The 24,458-nt window shown below is 47.7% G+C and overlaps 2 protein-coding genes across 2 annotated transcripts; both read right to left on the minus strand.

Annotated features, from left to right (window-relative positions):
• Positions 1–382: 382 nt before the first annotated feature.
• Positions 383–4,887, minus strand: Krt6a (keratin 6A). The gene is made up of 9 exons (XM_034516796.2): positions 4,307–4,887; positions 3,526–3,740; positions 3,154–3,214; positions 2,901–2,996; positions 2,612–2,776; positions 2,063–2,188; positions 1,700–1,920; positions 1,260–1,294; positions 383–1,156 (listed from the first exon to the last, which is right to left on the minus strand). The coding sequence occupies exons 1-9, from the start codon at positions 4,811–4,813 to the stop codon at positions 924–926; spliced, it is 1,659 nt and encodes a 552-aa protein (XP_034372687.1). The 5' UTR covers positions 4,814–4,887; the 3' UTR covers positions 383–923.
• A 13,642-nt stretch (positions 4,888–18,529) lies between these two features.
• Positions 18,530–24,008, minus strand: Krt5 (keratin 5). Its single transcript, XM_034516795.2, has 9 exons — positions 23,364–24,008; positions 22,611–22,825; positions 21,819–21,879; positions 21,614–21,709; positions 21,329–21,493; positions 20,826–20,951; positions 20,186–20,406; positions 19,545–19,579; positions 18,530–19,163 (listed from the first exon to the last, which is right to left on the minus strand). The coding sequence occupies exons 1-9, from the start codon at positions 23,907–23,909 to the stop codon at positions 18,880–18,882; spliced, it is 1,749 nt and encodes a 582-aa protein (XP_034372686.2). The 5' UTR covers positions 23,910–24,008; the 3' UTR covers positions 18,530–18,879.
• Positions 24,009–24,458: the final 450 nt, after the last annotated feature.

Raw genomic sequence — 24,458 nt, forward strand, 5'->3', positions numbered from 1 at the left:
GGTGATTACATCAGAGGTGTCTCATCACTAATTCCTAATAAGGACTGTTTGCATGGAGGGAATTCTCACACCTGGAGATTATGTTCTCACTGACAGGCAATTCATTCGGGAAAAAACGCTGAACTGACAATTATTCACTATCTCTGAAGAAAGGGAGTTTAACACAAGGGAAACGGATACATTAAAGTTTACATATGAAAAATGAAGGGAATAGAGTCTCCTCCTAAGGACTATCAATTTGACAATGAAGAAGCAGGTGAGGGTTTGGAATGAAGACATACAGAGCTGGGAGAGGGAAGAGTAATGACTCCTTGTCTAGCAAGGCCACACAATTTCTATATAAAGAAAATGTTCCCACAAAAAATGCACATGGAAAAATTGATTATTTATAAACCTGCTTTATTTGGCAATTACAAGGAAGCAAAGAGCATCAAGAAAAGCAAAGACATCACATGAGCACAGACTCTACATCACAGGACCAGTGACTGTGGTCACACTTACTGACAGGGAGGTTTATGATGTTGAAAGGTGGTGTTTCTCAGGCCATTGGAAACTGATAGGGAGCTGCTCGTTTCTTGAGTAGGACCCAGACAATGATTTCAAAAATGAAGGTGACAGAGACACACCCTTTAATAGGCAGCCTCAGAGATAGAGGTAGAGAGGCAGGAGCCTGGAACCCCAATAGAACATGAAGCACCAAATATGAGTAAATTGTGATGTGAGCTCAGAAGATGACTATCAACAGATGAGCAGAGGGGACACATGGGGACAGATAGGAGCAAAAGGAACCAGCCATCCCAGCCTCATGAAGAGAGCAGAGGTGCGGGTCCAGAGCAAAGAAACCCCTGAGCACAGGGTTCTGAGCATAGGGTTCTGCAGCCATGGTGTCTGGGACCAGGGACAAGCTCTTGGTGACAGGGAATTCACTGTCTGTAGCTCTTCCTGCTGGAGGAGGTAGTGGTGTATCTGATGGTGGAAGAGCTGCCACCAGAAGAGCTGAGGCCACTTCCAATGACTCTGCCACTGCCAGCACTGAAGCCACCTCCAAGGCCATGGCTACTGCCATAGGAGTAGCTGCTGCCTCCTCCCAGGCCTAAGCTGCTGCTGGCACCACCTGCGCTGCCATAGCCGCTGGACACGGTGGACTGCACCACAGCTGTGAAGGAGGGAAAGGACACCACAGACATGGTGAGCACACTGTGATCAGCTGACCAGTCACAAGGGCAGGAGACAGGGAGGCTGGCAAGCAGAGTACTTACAGATGTTGACTGGTCCAACGCCTTCACCATTCAACCTAGGAGAGGAAAGCAGCAGGTGAGAACAAAGCAGCTATCACATAGATTCCAATGGGAACCCTCAGTCTAGTGAAGGTTCAGAGAGAATCTCCTGGAAAGAGGCTTTAAAAAATATTCTTTATATATTCTATGTACTTGAGGACAGTATAGCTGATTTCAGACACATAAGAAAAGGGCATTGGACCCCAGTATAGATGGTTGTGAGCCATGATGTGGTTGCTGGGAATTGAAGTCAGTAACTCTGGAAGAACAGTCAGTGCTCCTAAACACTGAACCATCTCTCCAGCACAGCAAGGAGTTTCTCAAAGGGAGCATTTTGGCCACCTGCATTTTGGCTCCCTCATCCTGTGCTAAGTACTGACACATGGAGGTGTCCTCAGGGGTTAGAGGATGGAGTTACCCACCTGCACTCCTCTCCCTCCAGCAGCTTCCTGTAGGTGGCGATCTCCACATCCAGGGCCAGCTTGACATTCATGAGCTCCTGGTACTCCTTCAGCAGCCTGGCCATGTCCTGCTTGGCTTTCTGCAGGGCGTCCTCCAGCCCTTCCAGCTTGCCCCTGGCATCCTTCAGGGCCATCTCCCCACGCTGCTCAGCCTCAGCAATGGCAGCTTGCAGGTTGGCACACTGGGCAGAGAGAGCAACAAAAACACTCTTGGACTATGCATCTCTGGAGAGGCTGAACCCCAGGACCTTGGTTTTCAGAGAGCAAGAGTTAGAGGACAGGAAGCAATGACCAGCAACCCAAACATTTCTCTGTCTACCCCACCTGCTTCTTAACGTGGTCAATCTCAGATCTCAGCCTCTGGATCATGCGGTTGATCTCAGCGATCTCCTGCTTGGTGTTGCGCAGGTCGTCCCCATGTCTGCCAGCTGTGACCTGCAGCTCCTCATACTGAGGGTCCATACAACAGTGAACATTTATGTGAGTTTTTATGTGCAGAAGCAAATACACCTCTAAGTAGCATGCACTATCATGGATGTGATGGGTTTTCCTCAAGAGAAGCTTTAGGAGATTACAGACTCCATAGTTCCCTCAGGAAGTAAAAATGTTCTCAAGTGTCTTCTGAGGACCATTGCTCAGATTACAGCTCAAGCAAAGAGAGCCGTGGACCCCATTTATGGCAACTTTGTATCTATCTCTGGGTTCTTTTGCTCTTAGAATAAAACTTCATTCTATCACCCAAGTACACAGTACATTTCCATTGAGAACACCCGGCTTCTCTTTATACACTGTCTCTCCACTACTGAAGTCAGAGACTCATGGAGTTCAGGCTGAGTCCCAGGCATCCTCCTCAGCCTTTACCCCAATACTCACTTTAGTCTGGTACCAGGACTCAGCTTCAGCCCGACTTCTCTGAGCAATTTCCTCATACTGGGCCTTGACCTCAGCGATGATGCTGTCCAGGTCCAGGCTGCGGTTGTTGTCCATGGAGAGGACCACAGATGTGTCTGAGATGTGAGTTTGCATCTGAGACAGTTCCTGCACAACAGAAAGAACTGAGGTCATCTTTGTCTTTGACGATTGCAGAGGTCCAACACTTTGCACAGGAAAAAATAAAGGGTTTGGTGAGAGCAGAGGAGAAGGAGAGACAAGAGGTGCTTACTGCTTCATAGAGAGCTCTCAGGAAGTTGATTTCATCTGTTAGACTGTCTGCCTTGGCTTGCAGTTCAACCTTGTTCATGTAGGCAGCATCTACATCCTGAAGAAACCACGAACAACATGGGATCAGTTTACCTCTCTTCCCCAGACCATTCAACTCTGTGCCTGTGACTACTATTTCTCTGGAATGACCCAGATATACAAGGTCATTTATGTCATTAAGCACAGAACCCCATCCCTGTGGTCAGTCAGCTCACCTTCTTCAGGGTCACAAATTCATTTTCAGCTGCTGTGCGCTTGTTAATTTCATCTTCATATCTAGAAATGGAAGGGTGCACCACATTGGAGCCACAGGGCGGATGGCACCAATGGCAGCCTCTGACCCAGATCCCATTTCTATACCATATCCACATCTAGCTAAAAGGTCATATTTCTATTAAGTAATTCATTTCTTTTCTGTCCCTTAATGTCCTATAACCCTCCATGATCCTAGGCTTTTTCTCTTTAACCATAAGTTGTCAGTTTCATCTCTGTGAGCAAGCTTTCTTAAATCATGGAGCCCTTGTCTAGACTTGGGCTTCCATTTTTATAAAGCTAGGAGACTGAATTCTTCCTTCCTTGTAACTCACTTGCTCTTGTAGTCCTCCACAGTGTCCTGCATGTTCCTCAGCTCTGAGTCCAGGCGGCCCCTCTCTCCAACAATGTTATCCAGCTGTCGGCGGAGGTTGCTGATGTACTGCTCAAACAGAGGCTCCAGGTTCTGCCTCACAGTCTTGGTGCCCTGCTCCTGCAGCAGGGTCCACTTGGTGTCCAGGACCTTGTTCTGCTGCTCCAGGAACCGCACCTGGGGGAGGGTTGAGTGTGAGGGAGAGAAGTTTGAATTTCATCCTTCTATGTATGACACCTTCACTAGTGTGTGTGCCCCTCTCAGGCTGCCTGCCTAAACCCATTCAGTGTAGGTAGAACCTGGTTCTGTGTCTGAGAGGGTCAATCCAGAGTGAAGCTCCCAATGCCACCTCTCTGAGGATGACAAAGTACTCATGCAGGGAGGGCACTGGCAGCCTAGCAGTATGTTGCTGGAGTGTGCTGCAGCTTGGTGAGGCTGGCATGGCTCCCAAATGCACTATATATAGATATAGACTTCCATGTCACTACAGTCCTCTGTTGTGTGAGTCTCCAGCTCATCTCAGTCTGCTGAGATCAGACACTCTTATGGGGCAACCTCTGGAGAAGAGGAACCCTGACTCTGATTTCCAGATGCCAGTCTAACTAAAGAGGAGCACAGAACCAGGGCAGAGATTAACTAGAAACAAAGGCAATATCAGAGCCAAGTCTGAAGCCTCTTCCCTCCACCTCTCTTCAGCATTCACTGCAGTCACACAGGCTGCCCTAGGAAGGACCATGTCTCACCTTGTCGATGAAGGAGGCAAACTTGTTGTTGAGGGTCTTGATCTGCTCCCTCTCCTCAGTCCTGACCCGCTGGATGGTGGGGTCGATTTGCAGGTTCAGGGGGGTGAGGAGGTTCTGGTTGACGGTGACCTCTTGGATGCCTCCAGGTGGGCACACGGGGAAGCCAGCTCCCCCATAGCCACCACCAAAGCCAGCTCCACCACCGAAGCCAAAGCTACCCCCGGCTCCTCCTCCATAGCCGAAGCTTCCTCCAAATCGGCTGCCATAGCCTCCTCCAATGCCACAGCTGCCCCCTCCAATGGAGATCCTCTTGGAGCTGCCCACACCATAGAGGCTCCTGCTGCCAAAGCCCGCTCGTCCACACACTGCACCGGAGCCGCCGCTGCCCCGGGAGCGGCACACAGACACACTGCTGAAGCCAGAGCGGTTGAGCCCAGGCACTCTGGCTGAGCTGGCACTGTAGCCACGGTGGCTGGTTTGAGTCTTGATGGTGGTTTTCGTAGACATGGTTCCTTGAGATGAGAAGGCTCAGAAGTGGAGAGAGGCAGGGCAGAGCTGAAGAGATGACTGTGTGGAGCACCGGGCAGAGGCTTATATATAGTACATATGGGCTTGGGCTGGGTCCTGAAGGTGAGCTTGCTGAGTGGGTTGGGCAGGGCTTTACAAATAATGAGATCACCCCCACGTTCTAGAAAGGCATGATACATGAAGATAGCTTTTGGAGTCCTTTAGTCACGGAGCAAATTCTCCTGCCTTCCAGCCTTGACTTGATCTGAACACAATGAGCCTGGACGTAAATTCTCTTAAGTCATGAGTTAGTCATCTTTTCAAACAAAAGAGACAAGGAGCTGATCTGTGATAATTGTCCCTTCTTTCTGCCCATGTAGACACTCCCTGTGTGCCCCCTCACCACACAGGTTTTCCCTTCCACCTGCTCCTCCCTCCACAGCCACTAAGTCTCTTCCTAAAGTCATACATGCATTTGCCCAACATCCCTATCTAGACATTGCCTGCTGCATAAAACTAATTTTCTAGCACTCAGCTGCCCTTCCAGATGCTTTGACATGGCCAGGAGGGGCTCAATGCCTATATAAACCTCCCCACTAAGAGCTGAGAGTAGAGCAGTTGATTGTTTTTCCACTGTAAGACTAACACTGTCTGTGTCTGAAGTGTTCAGCTTCACTTGACTTTTCCCTGAGGACAGAGACAGACAGCACCTGACCTCTACAGGTGCTCTGCCCCAGCTGGTTCCTCCCTCTTCACTGTTTGCTTTCCCATCAGTCTGATTCTTGAGTAAAGTAGTCATTCCACAGTCTCATTCACAGACACTGTCCTCTGTGCTGTGTTACAATGTTTCCTTATTCCACGGTCACATTCACTGACATTCTCCTCTGTGCTGTGCTAAAATGTTTCCTTAGCACTTAAGTGGTTTAAACCAGAGAACCCCAAATAGTCAGGACCACAGGTTCCCAGGCTTTCCCGAAACTATTTTTTAACCATCAGTTCAGACATTTCTTAGGGATTAGGAATCAGAAAATGTTAATAGGGTGTTCAGAGAAAGTCGAGGGACCTAGAAGCCAGCAATGAATCACTGAGATGTGCCTTTACAGGTGTGGTGATTTCACAAGTCAGATCACAATTTATTTTTCTAGTCTCACTTCTTGAAAAGCCAAATTTGAAAGGAAAGCTTGCTTTCAGGGAGAGTGAGGTTCCACTTTTCTCAGTCTATATGTTAGGAACCACGCATGACGGAAACAGAACAACTCTAGACTTGTTCTCCGAGAAGATGTAGCTAGAGAAGCTACCGTGGGAGGAAAGGCTAACTCCCACACTGAGCAGAGCCTGCGTAAGGTCCTGTTACTGTTTTGAATTCAGTTGCAGTTCTCAGACATACTGGGACCCAGCATCCAGGAAGGTAGGAAGCTCCCTACCCCTCTAAGGTGCTAACTCAGCGTCTGGCAGGAGAGAGATACCTTCCTGAGACAACGGAAACAGCTGCCCTCCCTCCACCCTGTTGCACAATTCTTCACCAAGAATGTGCTTCCACCCAGTTCTGGGAAACAAGTGTGTTCGTGGTTTGGAGCTCTGATTCTCTGATCTCCCAAGTTAGGGGCCATGGGTGTGGCAGGGCTACAAGGTGAGGAAGCCGGTTGATGCAGCAAGTGGCTTCCCCCTTCCCTAGTCTGTGGCTATTTCAGTGTCTCTAACTGCTCCACTCCATGGCAACCAAGACTGATTTGCAAAGCCAGGAGAATTCCCTATACATTCCTTCAAGGAAACCCTTTGCCAACCCTTGGTACAGAGCTTGAGCCCTGGGGTCAGACAGAGCAGGTTCCTGTGTGCTCATATGCAAACCGTTGAACCAACCATTTGTGCTTACTTTTACTCCCATAAACAAGACAGGAAATTGGACCTATCTCACAGTGTTGTGAAGCTGAGATGAGAAAGTTCTTTCCCATGATGGCCCTGGTATAGTATCTGACACAGACGTTCTCAGTGAGGATGAACTAGTATCACTATTAAAAGGAAGCATGAAGAAGTTTGATGTGTAGAAATCCATGAGAAGCTTCAGGAGCTAGAACACGGGTACAGTATGTATGTATGTATGTGGGCAGGAGTGTTTGGAGGACAGTAGGAGACATTGCAAGTCTGTGCCATGTTTAGCCAGGACCTGGAAACCACATGTAGGAGAATGTCCCTGCACTCGCCAGAGATGCAGCTGACAGGACACCCACCCTACTACCTGCAGAAGCTATGTTGTGTGGTCAGAGAACATGGGTGTGGCACAACCCCAATAGGTTACAGTCCGTCCTTCAGAGCCAGGATATCTGCTCATCCTCTACTGCGTCTCTGACTCTGAATGTGCAGGGACATGCTGCCACTGACCAGTGCCACATCACTTTGTATTTTTTTAGGGTGGTACCCTCAAATAAAGTGTGTCCTTTGGTTGCATCAGAAACCTTACTTTTTAGCCCCTGAGCCCATCAAAGTTTGGTTTAGCTCCAGTCTTATATCTGACCCCAGGTTTGGCATATGCTCCAAATAGCACTGGAAGTATAAAGGGTCATTTGATTTCCAGACACAGTCTTTCCTGTTGGTGGATAGATAGGGCATATTCGAATATAAAATCCCATTGGAGGGGTAAGTGCTGAGTGTTTCCCTAAACTGGCTGCATGGTGTCTTTATTGGTGAGTTAATTAGAATAAAGTATTTTTGTTTAAATCAAATCTCCTTAGTCAACTGCTAGGGAGCTCTCTGAGAACCAGTTCCAGTGACCTTATCTGAGAGAGCTCGTTGGCAGTGGTGAGACCTTTAAGACTGGGAGGAGGCTCCAGGAGGAGAGGACACACATAGACACGTGCACACATGCACACGTGCACATGCACATATGCACACGTGCACACACTCCTGGAGCTCTGTTTCTGATTATTCTCAGCCCCACAAACCTTCAAGGATAAGCTCACACTTGGCTCTTTCGCCCTTCCTGCTCTCATTGTCTGACAGGACTGGGCTGTTTCTCCCTCTTCCTAGACTCCAGTCCTTACCCCTTCCTTAAAGCAAACAAACAAAGAACGAACAAAAACCAGGAGCTCACTATGTAGCCTTGGCTGATCTAGAGCTATGTAGACCAGGCTGGCCTGGATCTCTCCATGTAGACCACGCTGGCCTTAAACTCACAATGCTGGGATTAAAGGCCTGTGCCAACACACCTGACTTCACCCCCTCCCTGTTTTATTATCCACGGAGGTTCTAGGCAGTAGGGACTCCTGAATGGAAAAAGGCTTGCCTGAGTTCTCTCTGGTGGCCCTGAGTCATGCCCCACAGTGTCACCCCAAGCAGTTCTGTTTCTCAGAGGAGCCGGGTGAGGACCTTTCATAATAAGATGAGAACAAAGGGTGATAGTTCAAGCAAGTATGTGGGGGAGAAGCATCTGCATGAGTAACTCAATGGCAGATGCTTCCTCCTTGGCAAGCCGCTGAAGCCAGCCTCTTTTCTGTGCTGGAAGAGAGTCCAGCCCGCAGTTGCCTCTGGCGGCCATGGAATGAAGAATGCCCTGTTCTTGGCCAGAGGGCAGCCTGCACTGCTCACTTTGTTCCCAGCATGAAGGTGGGTCCGAGGGAGGTGTTGAAGCCTGGGCTCAGGGAAAGTCGCCTCAAGATGATTTGCCTTGTCTTTCAGCCTCCCTGGGTGGAGCCCGTTGATGATCATGGAAAGCTTAGGACTAAGCACATAATCCCACAAACCACAGGGCAGATGATGCTGTTCCCAGGGAATCCCACAGCCGATCCTTCAGGAGTATCCAAGAGAAAGAAGTACACATGCAGCTGCAGGCACATGTGAGAACAACCACAGCAGCTTCAGGGGTGGGATGAACAGGTTGCCATTACATACCAAGTGTATCAGGAAGTCACAACACCCGATACACACTAAACATCAGTCTCCTTGTAGTAGAAATCACACACACACACACACACACACACACACACACACACACACACAAAGAGACACACAAGGAGAGAGATAGACACAGACAGACAGACAGACTGACTCACACATGGGGGGAAGATGGACAGGCAGACACACACAAAGAGACACACACAAGGAGAGAGACACACAGACACAGACAGACTGACTGACACACACACACACACACGGAGAGACAGACAGACAGATACACACACACACACACAAAGACAACAGATACACATGCACACGCATACACTTTTCTACAGAGAAAATCAAACCAGGTTACATATCAAAAAACCTGAGTAGTTCTCATTACAACTAAAGAAGTCTCTGGCAACTTTTTTTCCAGCGGAATGAGGCTCTGCATCAGGTCCACTGAGGAGTCAAGACATCACTGCAGACATTTCCCACAGTGCTTCATTTGGTTCTGAGCGCTGAACTACCTCTGAACTGTGACCCCTAATCCCCAGATGTTATCCACTGTGGTTTTGAGGCTGAGATGTGTCCTGGACCCATTCTTTACAAAGAAGAGAAATATTGTGACTTCCATTTTCATCACCCAAAGTGGCATGTGACAAGAGGGGTCGGGATATACTGAGGACGCCTGTGTGCCTGCAGGACTGATAATTGCCCTGTGCCATGAGGGGCACACATGCCTGTACAATCATAGAACTATCTCTGATCATTCTTTTATTGATTGATTTTGGCATCTGTTCGTAGAGAACTTTGTTACAGGAGAAACATTTTGAAACTGTCTGCTTCTGTTTTTTATCCACTTTGTCCTTATGATATAGGGAATGTTTAGAGCATTAAGAAGTGCAGACTTGGGCTTGGAGTTGAAAGCATATTTGAAAGGAAGAACAGCTTGTGGCTTGTCTGGTCAACATGGAGAAACTGGTCAGAGGGATACTATAGCTTGATCTAAGGTAAGAAGAGATACTAAAGATTTCAGAGTGACTGGGAAGGTGGCAAGGGACGGCTGAGTGACAGGACCAGCCCAAGGCATGCCTGGATGGAAAGAGTAGGGCCCTAGGAGAGGTGCCTGGATGGGTGGGGCAAGAACCCTAGGAGAGGTGCCTGGATGGGGTGGGGCAAGGACCGTAGGGGAGGTGCCTGGATGGGGCAGGGCAAGGACCCTAGGAGAGGTGCCTGGATGGGGTGGGGCAAGGACCCTAGGGGAGGTGGCAAGCAGCTTCTTCCCTCATATGTCCAAGATTAAAATAACCCAAGCCAGGGCTGAGGGGAAAGGACAACCTCCAAGCAGCGTGCTCCCCTGTGTCCCTGTAATCCTTACCTCATTTGTACTCTGTTTTCCTACAGTTACCACTACAGGACCTGCCCTACTACATTGTGTGGCTTTCAAAATTGTAGTAGGTCGGGGAGTGGGAGGGAATGGGCAGGATTCTCTAACAATCTGCCAATGAAGTACAACGGCATCTGACTTGTGTAATGGAAGTGTCCAGGTGAGGTTGTCTTAGGGAATCACGTCTTAATAATGCACTCGTCTTCTGGGTAAACTAGGGGAAATGTGGCCTTTTGAACATAGTGGGTTATTTCTCCACATTGAGGCCATTTGCAGTAATCCTGCCTGCAGAAGTTCTTAGCAAAGCTGCTTGGGTCCTTAGGTACAAATACCCTAGACAGCAAAACTCCTGGCCTTGGCCCTGGGATTTCCTGGCATCCAGCGGCTCCTTCTGGCTTTATGATCTCACCTGAAGCCTGAGGTTGGGATTAATGACAGATCATTGATAACTCTGGCACAAGTCTGTGGCTCTTCTGTTGCAACTTAAGCCTCTGAGGGATCGACCCACTTCCTTTGCCTCGTTACTTGCCCTCCCTCAATGACTGGAAAGAAATAGCCTGGATCTTTCTAATCTGGCAAGAGGAACACTCAACGTGATTAGGAAAGTCTGCGCCCTGGAGTCGCTTGGTCGACTGGCAAATCTGGATTCTCTTTCTGGCACACTTCTTTCTCTGTCTCCACTGCAGAAATGGGAAGTGGGAAATAATTTTCCTTTCTTTTAAAACCACATTTTGTTAAGGTGCAATTTACACATGAGGAAATGCACAGGTCTTAAGTGTATGGAATTCAATTTATTCTGAAAAACTCATAAATGCACCTCTATATCCCATATACCAGCAAAACAGAGAATATGTATTCCCATTGCTCCTCTCTCCAGAGAAATACTTTGGGCCCCTTCCTCGTGAATTCACTGCTCCAAGAAAACATTTGATTTCTCCAACCAAAAAGCTACACAATGTTTATACTTGTATTATGCTATATATAAATTTATTATATTAATAGATTCATTGTGTGTTTGGGCTTTATCACTCAACAAAATGTTTTTAGATCTCCATGCTTTGTAGCTGAGTGATATATGAATATGTCATGGTCAATTAACACATTCCTATTTATGAATTCCTGGGATATTTCCAGCCATGGGTTCCCTTGAATAAGGGGGTTGAAGATACTAGTATTTCTGTGAACATAAACATTCACTTTGCTTAAAATGGAATCTGTGCATTAACAGTGAATGTGTACTGGTTTTCAAAAGCAGTGGCGCCATTTTTGGAAGCAGACTTCTCTTCTTAAAGCATTTTTTGGCTCATAACAACATTGAGCAGTATGCAGCCTCTGCCTCACTGTGCTCATTCTCCAGGCAGGTGGTATGATGGTTACGGTGGATGAGCCTGCTTGACACGGAATCATTACCTGGAAGGCATGGTAAGTTTTAGGCCCATTCCAGCTGCTGTCTTTTCTGTGAGTCTTGAAGAATACTCGATGATGAGATTCCATCAATCCAGAAAAATCATATGATTAGAACCCAAAACCCCACGATTCACTTAGCTATCCCCTTCTGCTTCTGTTGGCCACTGACCTTTTAGCCTTTCTAGTCTTTTTGCAGAATGTTATGATAGATGAAATAGAGACAGACACACAGACAGACAGATAACAGGTATAAAGATAGATGATAGATAGACAGAAGATAGATAGATAGATAGATAGATAGATAGATAGATAGATAGATAGATAGAGATAGATGATAGATACATGATAAATAGATAGATCGATAGATAGATAGATAGATGATAGATGGATAGATAGATAAATAGATAGATGATAGATAGATAGATAGATCATGATGATAGATAAATAAATAGATAGATAGATAGAGATAGATGATAGATACATGGTAGATAGATAGATAGATAGATAGATAGATAGATAGATAATAGATAGATGATAGATAGATGATAGATAGATAGATAGATAGATAGAGAGATAGATGATAGATACATGATAGATAGATAGATAGATAGATAATAGATAGATAGATAGATAGATAGATAGATAGATAGATAGATAGATAGATAGATACATGATAGATACATGATAGATACATGATAGATAGATATGCTTCAGAACATAATCTTCTCAGGTCACCTATTTACATTAAGTAATGTAGTTTTGTACATTTAAGTTGTCTTCATGTACTCTCATGAATTGATAGCTTCTTTTAATCCTGAATAATACTTATTTTCTTGATATGCCACAGTTTGTCTGTCCACCCACTGAAGGGTATCAGGGTTTCTTCCATGGTTAGTATTTAGGGATACTGCTGCTTTAAAAGCCCGTGTGGAGGCTCTTCAGTTGGCATGTACTTCCCGCTCATTTGAGCAAATGCCCAGGAATATTATTGCTAGATTTCTGGGATAAGTATATTTGATTTTGTGAGAAACTAGCAAATTCTGTTCCAAAGTAACTGGACTTTGTATCTCCATCAGCTTCGACTGTGACCACCCTTTGTTCACAGTATCACCAAGGCACTGGGTGGAGTTCTGGGTTTGGACACCATTTGACAAGGCAAATAGTAATGTCTCATTTGCACTTCCCTGATGTATGTGTGATATTGAATAGCACCCCTATGTTTACTTGCCATCTGATTATACATTATCAGCTATGCATAATTCAATGATGTGTCTTATAAGTTCACTGATGCGTTTATAGCTAAGTGGTTTGTTTTCTTATTGCTGAATTTTTAGAACTTGTTGTACATTTTCTGTTAGGGTCTGTATCCCTTATCAGAGAGTCTTTGAAAATATTTTCTTTTAGTCTGTGGCTTAACATCCCATTGTCTTTGTTCAGGGTTTTAATTATAATATTATACAATAATTATATATACATATATATATATATATGTATATATAATTATAATGAGGCTCAGCTTATCAGATATTTCTTCTTCTTTTTCTTCTTCCTCCTCCTCTTCCTCCTCTTCCTCTTCCTCCTCTTCTTCCTCCTCCTCCTCTTCCTCCTCCTCTTTCTCCTCTTCTTCTTCTTCTTGTTTTGTTTTGTTATATCACACATTGCCCAAAGTTGCCTGGGTTCTTTTTCTGGTAGGAATTCCATAGTTTTACATTATGTGCTATGAACAACTTCAGATAATTTTGTGGAATATGCAAGAACTGTACCTAGCTTATTGTTGTTTTACAAATGGGTACACCGTTGTTGCAGAATTCTGTTGGAAAGACTCCCTGCTCCACCAGAGTACCTTTGTCTTTGTCAAGGGCGGGTTGATTAGATTTTTGCGGGACTAGTTAGGAGCTGGGTATTGTGGTCCGTTTCCCTACTTGGTTCTTTCCCACGCCACACGGCCTTGATTCCTGTGGCCCCGCACTGAGTCCGAGACAGAGATTACCGTCGCTCTGCCTTTGTTCTTGTTTGGCTCCAAACCCGGCCGTTCTCTGCTCTTTGCATCTACATAGCAGTTTTGAACTTTCGAAATCTAAAAGTAACACTGACAATCTAAACAAAATACCTTGCTGGGAGTTTGAGGTTGCCTCGAATCTATAAGGCAAGCTAAAGGAGGGGCTCCTGGGGCCTCGCTGAGACTCAGTGGGGCACCACACATCTGCTGTCACATCTACTTTCAAAGGACACGGCCTCAGTTCGGGGGCCACTGCACATTCTTTGTCATGATCATGGAGTAATATTTCCTTCTTCCTGTCTTCCACATGGCTGTCATGGTTACATTCATACATTACAAACACATTGGAAGCATTGTTGCACTTATAAATTTCAGCAGACTGTGTTAGATCAATGCAGAAGAAAAATTAAAAAAAAATATATAAAGGTTTCCTTTGCTTATTTCTTCTCCAGTGTTCTTTCTTTAACATAGATTCATCTCTGGCCTCTACAGAATTCCTACTAAGTGAAGAAATGGTGTTAATGTTTCTTCCAGGGCAGGTCTGAGGCATCACATTCCACCATTTTTATTTGTCTAATGAAGTCTATTTCTGTGTCTCTCTCTTTGTCTCTCTGTCTCAGTCTCTCTATCTCTCTCTCACTGTGTGTTTCTCTCTTTCTGTCTCCCTCTGTGTCTGTCTCTGTCTGTCTCTGTATGTCTCTGTCTGTCTGTCTGTCTTTCTGTCTCTTTCTCTCTCTCTCTTTCGAGGAATTGAACCCAGGACTTGCACATTATAAGCAGGGTTGTTTTTTTTTTTTTTTTTTTTTTTTTTTTTTTTTTTTTTTTTTTTTTTTTTTTTTTTTATCACTGAGCTACATCCCCAGCGTTTTAAAAAGCATTTTTCAATTTTGAAACTGGGTCTTATCAAGTTGCCCAAGCAGGCCCTGAACTTGCCGTGTAGCCCAGGGTGGCTTTGAACTTGCAATCCTCCTCCATGAAGCTGTTTAGTGGTTAAATTATAAGTGTAAACCACCAAGCCTGACTGTCCTCCACTTTTGTAGAGAAGGTTTAAAAAAATACAGAACTTCAGCCAGACAGTGGTGGCGCACGCCTTTAATCCCAGCACTCTGGAGGCAGAGGCAGGCAGATCTCTGAGTTCGAGGCCAGCCTGGTCTACAGAGCGAGTTCCAGGACTCTTGAACTCTCTTACTCTCTGTATAGCCAGAGCAAAACAAAACAAAACAAAAAAAAAAACAAAAAAACAAAAACAAAACAAAAAAAACAACCAAACAGACAAACATCTGGATTAGTGGGTTTTGTTTCATTCAGTATTGACCATCTTGCTCCAGTCTCTTCCTGTCCCAGAGTGAAGCAGTTCTTTGAAGAAGTTGCTTGTGTGGTTACTGTGCATTATTCCTTGGTAGGATGCTGCTTGTTTCCTCTGTCTTCTTTCAAACATTTCCTCTTAATCATTGATGTTCTGATGTGTGAAGTGATGCCTAGGTACAGTTGTCTTCCGTTGTGTCCTTTCATCTGTGACTTGGTGGCTGACAGGAATTTTAGGAAGACCTTGGTTGTTATCACTGACTCTGGTGGTTTTCTGTCCATTTCTGTAGATCTGTGTTCCAGTACTCACTCCAATCCCACTGAGTGCCACACCTGTATTCCGTTACTCACTCCAATCCCACGTGTATCACACATGTGCTCCAGTACTCACTCCTATCCCACACATGTCACACTTTCTATAGCTTTATATTCTCACAACCAGAGTTCTAGCATCTCCTGTCCATTTTCTCCTGGGCCTTTCTTTCTTCTCCTTTCTATTTTGCTGGGTTCTATCATTATAGTCTCATTTCACCAAACACTAAAGGAGGATTGATAGCCATGCCCTGCCTGCCTCCTGGGGAGTCCATCTGGAGTGTTCTCATTTCATTACAGAAGAACAATCCATTGTGATTGAATCTTTTGTCCAGATCGCCAGAGAGGGGCAGGCAGTTAAGAACTGAACTCTGGCTGATTCAAAACAGTTTTCACTCCCCCTGCTGGTGGGGAGAGAGGATTCTTCTCCAGTCTTCTCTACACAGACTTGGTAGAACCCCCTAGAGGCAAAATTCCTGCTTCCCATCCCTGGAGCCACCATGCAGTCTGTCCAGTGCAGTTTTGATCTTCCTCCTGGTTGGTCTGTCTACCCTAGAAAATAAGAATTTTCTGCCATCATCTGTCTTTCCCATCTGAGAGACAGTGATTGGCTCTGAGGGCTTAGTTCTCCTCTGAGTAAGGAGGAACTGTTGTTGCCTTTCCTATGTTCAGCTTTGAGTAAATTCCCACAGGTATCACCGGTGGGCAAGGGTCTAGATGCTAAAAGGGCTTAGGACAGTTTGGGGGGTAGGGTGGTGACTGTCATTCCCCAACTGTACCACCATAATGGCCTTTCTGTCTCTGGCTGTGGCTTGCAATCTGGTTCTGTGTCAACTTGCAGCATGTTCTTCAAGCTGCTGTAAGGCCTTGGTGAGCTGGTGTTGCACGCTGTGTGTGGCAGCCTTTACACATGGATCTCTGTTGCTCTGGGTTACGTTTGTAAGTCCCACTTTATAGATTTCACTGGTCTGACTCATGAGTCACAGTCATCCCTGCTTAAGAGCAGGTAGGATTGGGTCTCTCGTTAAAATACCCTTGAGAGCTGTGTCCCAGTCCAATTCCATCTACCTGTCCCACCCACACCAAGCTCTGCTTGCTGGTTCTACTGTAAAACAGGACTGATGTGAAGCTCGGTGAGCATCCCTCACCACATGGCTGTTGGTGGTACGGCCCGGGCTAGCACAACCCTCCTAATATGGAACAAGGAAAAGACTGATAAACCTTGCAGTAAACAGTCCTGTCGGGTGACTACTGCATGGCATGCTGATGCCACACTCCAACAGGCCCTGTAACATTTATTGGCTGCTACAAATGCTCCCTGGGCCTCTGAGAAGAATAAACGAACTTTTTCCTCTGGACTATAGAGGCAAACCAAACCAAGGCATTACACAATTATTTCTGTGGGAGCAGCCCCTCGCCCTGTAATAATGATATGGGGCCTTTCCAGAGAAAGATATAGATCAACATGAAGATTCCAGTCTTGTCACATCCACAATCAGGAAAGAGGGGAGGGAGAGGAGTTAAAATTGGGGGAGGCAGAATAATGAAACGAGATTCCACAATTTGATATAAGTAGAAATCCCAGCTGTTATAAAAGAATTTACACAGCAAAAAGATCAAAAAGTGTGCTGAATAGCTCTTTTGAGCCTTTACCTCATGGGTTATAAATTATATTCACATCTGCTGAAATACTCCAGATGACACGCCTTCATGACTTTAGTCCATGATGGAGGTCCAATTATATATTCTATATGAGGGTCCCACCAGACATAAACAGAATACACCTGTAGCCTTGGGGATTGTAGCAACTGAGTCCAAAGGAGAACCAGCCTGCCTCTGAAGCACTGATTACTCCTCAGAAATATTGATTCCTAATGTCTTGCAGTCATGTCATCCCTTAAAGCACCCCAGTCTGAGTCAATAGACTAAGTCTTTGACATCCACAAACTGCCTTGAAAGAACTGGACTCCACCAGGCCTTTCTTTCAAAGTTAAAATAGCTGCCCCAAAGTAAATGAAAGCCCATGGGAAAGCTAACACTCAGAGGTCTGAGGTCTGCTTCATGGGATCTACTTAGGAAGAGATGGTTTTCTCCTACTCCGTATAACCCAGTTGGGCCTCTGTTCCTCCTAGGAAAACAGGAATTGTTCTGCACAATGGAGTTACACAGCCTGGGCTCATAGCAATGAACTCAATGCAACAGACATTGCTCAAAGTGCTGACTCGGCCAATCCGTGCTGCTCACACGGATTGCTGTCCAAGCTTCGGCAGCTTCCTCCCCCTACCTCATAGTACCCTGTACCTATCTTAGCAGTCTTCACCTCAGAAGAGTCATAACATGGCTTCCCAGATGTTCTTAACACTCCCAGACACTCATGCATAAATGCAAGGGAGCTCACACAAAGAGAAAGTGTCAAATCCCACACAGAGGTCGCGCCTTCTCGGGTAAAACTCGGCATAACTTGGTGAACTGACACTAACAAGAAATGCATTGACCCTCTTGGTCTCCGTGGTTTTAGAAAAAGCCCAGCATCTTTGACGCCTTTGGAGGTCTGTGCCATAAGAGTCTTCATTTACCAGCCTTAATTAAGTCCATTTGCCCACTCTGTTTAAGCCCGTTTATCTGTTTCTTATCAATCAACTGGACGTAAATAGGCTCCTTCAACAGAGAGCTCTAAGATCTACCCAAGTATGGTTCAGTAGACATTGTCCTTCATGCCCTGCACAGACTGCCTCGCTGCCCAAGCTTCTGCAGCTTCCTCCCTCTACCTCTGGGATCCTGGGGACAGCCTGTGGTGCTGCTCTCCCTAGCATCCCCATCCTCCTCCCATCCTCCTCCCATCCTCCTCCCATCATCCTCCCATCCTCATCTCATTCTCCCCCATCTTCCCCCATCCTCCCCATCTTCCCCTCATCCTCCCTCCCCATCCTCCCCATCCTCCCCTCATCTTCCCTCCTCTCATTCTCCCTCCCCTCATCCTCCCTCCCCACCCTTCCCATCCTCCCCTATTCTCCCTCCCTCATCCTCCCTATTCTCCCCTCATCCTCCCTCCCCATCCTCCCTCCCCATCCTCCCTCCCCATTCTCCCTCTCCTCATTCTCCCTCCCCATCTGCTCTCCCCCATCCTCTCCATCCTCCCTCATCCTCCCCATCCTCCCCTCATTCTCCCTTCCTCATCCTCCCTCACTCCCCCATCCTCCCTCCTTATTCTCCCTCCCCATCCACCCTCCCCATCTTCCCCCATCCTCCCTATCCTCTCCTCATCCTCACTCCCCCCATTCCCCCCATCCTCTTCATCTTCCCTCCCCTTATCCTCCTCCCCATCATCCCTGGAAATCATCAAAGAAACCAAGCACACCTGGACAGGTTCCACCTTGAGGTGTTTCTAGAATGATTGTAGACCTGGAGAAAAACCATTTCACTCAGGGGCTTATATTATAAAAGCATTTTATTGGACACACTCTGGAGGAAGTCAGAACCAGGACAAAATTTAGGTAGGCATCAGGGTAGGGGTGGGGTTCTGCAATATTTTGGATGTCTGGGTTATCAGAGAACATGTATAGGTACTGACTTGCAACAAAATGTAGAACTGAGAGACATGGGGAGGCCAGAGGTTGGGATTCATTCCCTTCCAGGAACCAAAGCGTGTAGTTCTGCAGCAGGCGTGGTCTAGACTACTCTCCAGGAAAAAGAAGATGTGGCCTGGGGGACTGCCTAGAAGGAGCAGTCTCTGTGGGCCTGTGGCTGCCTGTGAGGCGGGACTCTTGCAGCAGGCTCTTCTTAGCTCTTGAAGCTCCTCCGGGAGGAGGAGGTGGTGGAGACAAATTTGACGCTGGAGCCACTGCCGCCGCCGCCACCGCCACTGCCGAAGCCTATGCCTTGACCGCTGCTTGCACTGAAGCCAGAGCCCCCCACACTTAGCCCGCTACCCAAACCAATACCCCCACTGCCCCTGGAGTAGCGTGTGCTGACACCTCCACCGAAACCAGTACTACCAAGGCCACCGGCAAAGCCGCTGCTGTAGGTTCCTCCATAGCCAGAAGAGACACTGTTCGTGACGACGGCTGTGGAGGAGAGAGGGATGAGTGAGGCGGGTCTGTCAGGTTTATCCTACACAGCTAACACGTTTGATCCTACCTAGGAAATAGTGTTTACCTGGCCTTTATTTCATAAAGTAGCAGAATGAGCCAGAAGAATTATTCAGTTGGGGTCCCTGACAGAAAACTGATGACCCAAGAGGCAAGGTAGAGGTAAAGATTTAGGACAAGGTCCAATGTGTGTGTATACTGTAGGAGGCCAGACGGAGCTCCATCACCTCATGCCCCTGCCTGTGTCCTCTCCTTCCACCGCTTACTTGGCACTATCTGATATTCATTTATGGGAATGGGGAATATCTAGTATCTAGAAACAGCAGGGTTCTGAGTTAACACTCTAAAGCTACTTACAGATGTTGACTGGTCCAACTCCTTCTCCACTCAGCCTGAAAGACAGAAAGTTGGGATAAAAGTAAAAAATTGTTCTCCGCCGCTCCCCCTCCCCCAAAAGCAAGACTGGTTGTTGTCATGGTTAGGGTGGGTCACCCGGGAGCGAGGCATCTGCACATCTCTACATTGCTGAGAGAGCAAAGAGCAAAGCACATGCTCTCTGGGAGGTCAGCCCACACACTGTGCCATCCTCCCCTCATCCTCCTGTGCCAGAAGAATGAAGAGCATGCAGTAGCTGGAGAGCCTAGAGGTAATGTGTCCAGGTTAGCAAGAGCAGTCATAAACAACTTCCCAGAGGAAGGTGTTCCAGGAGAATGAGGAAGATGGGGGTAAAGGTGGGTGTGACACAGACATCAGGTCTAGAAAAGAACATGTGCAAAAGCAGAAAGGGGACACGGTGCAGGACACATCTTAGTTGGTTGAGGAGGACAGAGTCCAAGCGCGTGAAATAGGCAGTAAGCCAAAGATGCCAGTCAAGGCTGGCAGTATGCCCACATGTCAGAGTGAAACGGGGAGAGGGGATGTTCAGCCATTTGTGTATGTATCTTTCATCCCTCATCAAACGCTTTCTCTAGGCCACTTGCACCATACTGTCTGCCCACCTGCACTCCTCGCCCTCCAGCAGCTTCCTGTAGGTGGCGATCTCCACGTCCAGGGCCAGCTTGGTGTTCATGAGCTCCTGGTACTCGCGCAGGAGCCGGGCCATGTCCTGCTTGGCCTTCTGCAGGGCCTCCTCCAGCTCAGTCAGCTTGTTTCTGGCATCTTTGAGAGCCAGCTCCCCACGCTGCTCAGCTTCAGCAATGGCATTCTGGAGGTTGGCACACTGCAGAGAGAAAGGGAGCAGAGGAGAGACATGGGTAGCTGAACTGATGCACACTGTCCTTTTCTGAGACCCTAAGTTGGACATATCAAACCTGGAGGCCTAGAAAGAACTCAGTATATGAACTCAGTATCTATCATGGCTCATATGAGTGGCTGAATATGGCAACATCAACATTGTGAATTGTCACAGCTCTGTGTGTGTACGTGAGTGTGTGTGTGAATGTGTGTGTGTGAGTGTCTGTGAGAGTGTATGTCTGAGTCTGTGTGTGAATGTGTGAGTGTGTATGTGTATGTGAGTGTGTATGTGTGAATGTGTGTGTGTGTGAGAGTGTGTGTGTGAGTGTGTGAGAGTGTGTGTGTGTGTGAGTTTGTACACATGTCAAATGGGACCTCCTTTGTCCTCCTTTAACTCCTCCCCACCTGCTTCTTGACGTTGTCAATCTCAGATCTCAGCCTCTGGATCATTCGATTCATCTCAGAGATCTCATGCTTGGTGTTTCGAAGGTCGTCGCCATGGCGGCCAGCAGTCTGTTGCAGCTCCTCATACTAAAGCCACCAGAAGAGAGGAAAGACACAGTTAATGTGGGATGGGATGCTCTTTCCCCAAGTTCACAGGCAGGAACTGACAGGAGGTGGCCAGTGGTGGAATCCTCTGGGGTCTGGGGCTGATTTGGGCCTTTTCAAGAAAGGGTTGTTCTTAAGTAACTTCTTGAGAGTCTTTGTTCTTCTAAAGCTACTGACATGAAAATTGCTCCAGTTCCTGGGCTCTGTAGAAAATAGATAGCTGGCTCCTCCTGCAACCCACGCCATGTGGCCTCGGTAGCCTTGAGAGTCTTTCCCTTAGCACTGTTATTGCCTGGAGTCCTAGACAGCCCTATACAGGTGCATCTCCTCTCTCAGGGGGTACTTAAACTAGCACTCACCTTGGTCTGGTACCAGGACTCAGCCTCTGTTCGGCTGCGGTTGGCGATGTCCTCATACTGGGCCTTGACCTCAGCGATGATGCTGTCCAGGTCCAAGCTGCGGTTGTTGTCCATGGAGAGGACCACAGATGTGTCAGAGACATGTGTCTGCATCTGGGACAGCTCCTACAGGGACCCTTGAAGTTAGTCAACTGATCCTTTTATTTAACATGAGTTTCATTCAAACTGCCCATTTATTGTGTCATAATAAAATACCCACAGGGAAAATCTGGGTTAATCGCTCACCGCATCAAAGAACAGCTTCATGAAGTTGATCTCGTCCATCAGGGCATCGACCCTGGCCTCCAGTTCCACCTTGTTCATGTAGGCAGCATCCACATCCTAAGGAACACAGAGGTGGTTGGCATGGACCAACATGCACCTACCTTAAGTGGCTCCACCTCCGGGAAAGCACAGCCCAGGGCTGCTGCTTTCTCTTCGCCACACCCACCTTCTTCAACATCACAAACTCATTCTCTGCTGTGGTACGCTTGTTGATCTCATCCTCATACCTGGTGGTCAAAGAGACAGGAAGGATGAGTCAGAGGACAGGAGGAGAGGATAAGGGTCTCTGTGCAGTCACTGTGAGCAAGCTTTCACACTAAAAGAGGCTGCTCGCATCTCACAGACAAGTATGGGACACCATGAGCCCTGAGCAACATCCCTCCCCCGCCCCCGTACTATGCCGCCTTTTCTGAAGCTGCCTGCCAGAAGCTCATTCCAGCGTCACTGCTACTCTCCCGTTTCACCCATAATCCTGCAGGAGTGGAGGTGTAGCTTGGTGGCAGAGCACTGGCTTAGCATGCACACATTCTTGAGTTCACTCTCCAGCACCGTCAAAAGCATAAGCCGAGAAACAAAACACTAGCAGCCCCCGAATGAGTAACTGATTTATGCAGCTAAAGAAATTCCTGGAGCCAAAGCCCAGTTCTGGCATCAACTTCCATTTTGAGTGGAAACTATCAAACATCACACTGTGTGTTTTGAGGGCATTGGGGAGAAAGCCCCAGAGCGTGAAGGCTCGAGGTACACACGCTGCTACTTGGGCAGGAAGGTAAATGCTTTATAAAGGGGCCTGAGCCTGGGGCTGGAACACTCTGGTCAGACTCGGAGCTTTTCTTAGTGGTGTAGTGTGCATGCATGCTTCTAGCCTGTGGGGAAGACAGAGGCCGCAGTCTGGCTATGGAGCGTATCTGGTACAAAGAAGAACTTGATGCCTCTTTTCCCCCACGTCATAGCTCACTTGTTCTTGTAGTCCTCCACCAGATCCTGCATGTTCCTCAGCTCTGAGTCCAGACGGCTCCTCTCCCCCAGGACCCCATCCAGCTGTCTACGGAGGTTGTTAATGTACTGTTCAAACAATGGATCCAGGTTCTGCTTTATGGTCTTGGTGCCCTGCTCCTGCAGCAGGGTCCACTTGGTGTCCAGGACCTTGTTCTGTTGCTCCAGGAACCGCACCTGGGTTGGGGGTGGGGGTGAGTATAGGAGGGAAAAGTTTGGGTTTGAGGCTTCTGTGGTGTTTTCACTAGTGTGACACCTGTCACATGCTGTCCCACAAAATCTGTGTTCAGTGCCTGGCCTGTGTCCTGTGAGGAACAATAGGCACTGATGCTCCCAACATCATCCCTTTAGGGAAGACAGGGGACAGCCAGCCCAGAAGTAGGTGGATGAAGTGTGGTCTAACTAGCACTGGGGCTGAAAAGGTTCTTAGACTGTTCTATAGACACTTAGGCCTCAGTACAATTGTCTGGTATGTGAGTCCTCAGGTCATCTCAGTCTACTGAGATCAGACACTCTTATGGGGCAACCTCTGGAGAAGAGGAACCCTGACTCTGATTTCCAGATGCCAGTCTAACTAAAGAGGAGCACAGAACCAGGGCAGAGATTAACTAGAAACAAAGGCAATATCAGAGCCAAGTCTGAAGCCTCTTCCCTCCACCTCTCTTCAGCATTCACTGCAGACACACAGGCTGCCCTAGGAAGGACCATGTCTCACCTTGTCGATGAAGGAGGCAAACTTGTTGTTGAGGGTCTTGATCTGCTCCCTCTCCTCAGTCCTGACCCGCTGGATGGTGGGGTCGATTTGCAGGTTCAGGGGGGTGAGGAGGTTCTGGTTGACGGTGACCTCTTGGATGCCTCCAGGTGGGCACACGGGGAAGCCAGCTCCCCCATAGCCACCACCAAAGCCAGCTCCACCACCGAAGCCAAAGCCACTACCAGCTCCACCACCAAAACCAAATCCACTGCCGGCTCCTCCTCCAAAGCCAAAGCCGCCACCGGCACCAGCACCAAATTGGTTCCTGAAGCTGCCTCCGCCAGAACTGAAGGATATCCTTTTGGAGCCCCCCACATTGTACATGCTCCGGCTGCCATAGCCCCCAGCTCCATAAGCACCCCCAAGGCTGATCCTGCCACCACCACCACCACCACTGCGGGACACCGAGCTGAAGCTGGTACGAGAGACGGATGGGGTGATGGCAGAGGCGGCGCTGAAAGTGCGGCTGCCCCCGCTTCGGAAGGACACACTCGACTGGCGAGACATGATGGTTTGTTCCTGGAGGAGCACGGAGCGCTGGTGGCGGGGAGGTGCTGGAGGTCGGCGTTCAACAGGACGCTGTGGGTGGCTCTGTAACTTAGGAGATTCTAGGTCCCCTTTTATCCCCTTAGAAGTGGGTTGGGCAGAGGAGCTGTCGAGCTGTGAATGATTAGTGGGCTGGGCATGCCTGGGGGGCAGCTGTGAGCTCACCCAGCACACCTGCATAGTGGTGTGGGGTGTAAATGCTACTTCCAGCAGGCTCTGTTCAGTTAGGAATAACCTTTCCTTGCAGCGCTGGTATCCTGGCAGTGTGTTGAGGGTCTCTTGTCACCTCAGACCTGGATGCTGTGTGTAGGCTAGAAGGATGTCAGGATGTAAGGGCTATTTGTAATGTCCTAGAGATCATTAGCGAAGTGACATGATCAACCTGGCTCATGCTCCTTTGCCAGCCCAGCTTAGGGGATGCTGTCCATCAGTGGGGCAGAGCGGGTCACCCACTTGACAATGACCTGTTCTTCTCACGCTTGGCTGTGTGGTGGGTGCTGTAGAGACCTG

This window comes from Arvicanthis niloticus, chromosome 13 (assembly GCF_011762505.2).
Source record: "Arvicanthis niloticus isolate mArvNil1 chromosome 13, mArvNil1.pat.X, whole genome shotgun sequence".
NCBI lineage: Eukaryota > Metazoa > Chordata > Mammalia > Rodentia > Muridae > Arvicanthis > Arvicanthis niloticus.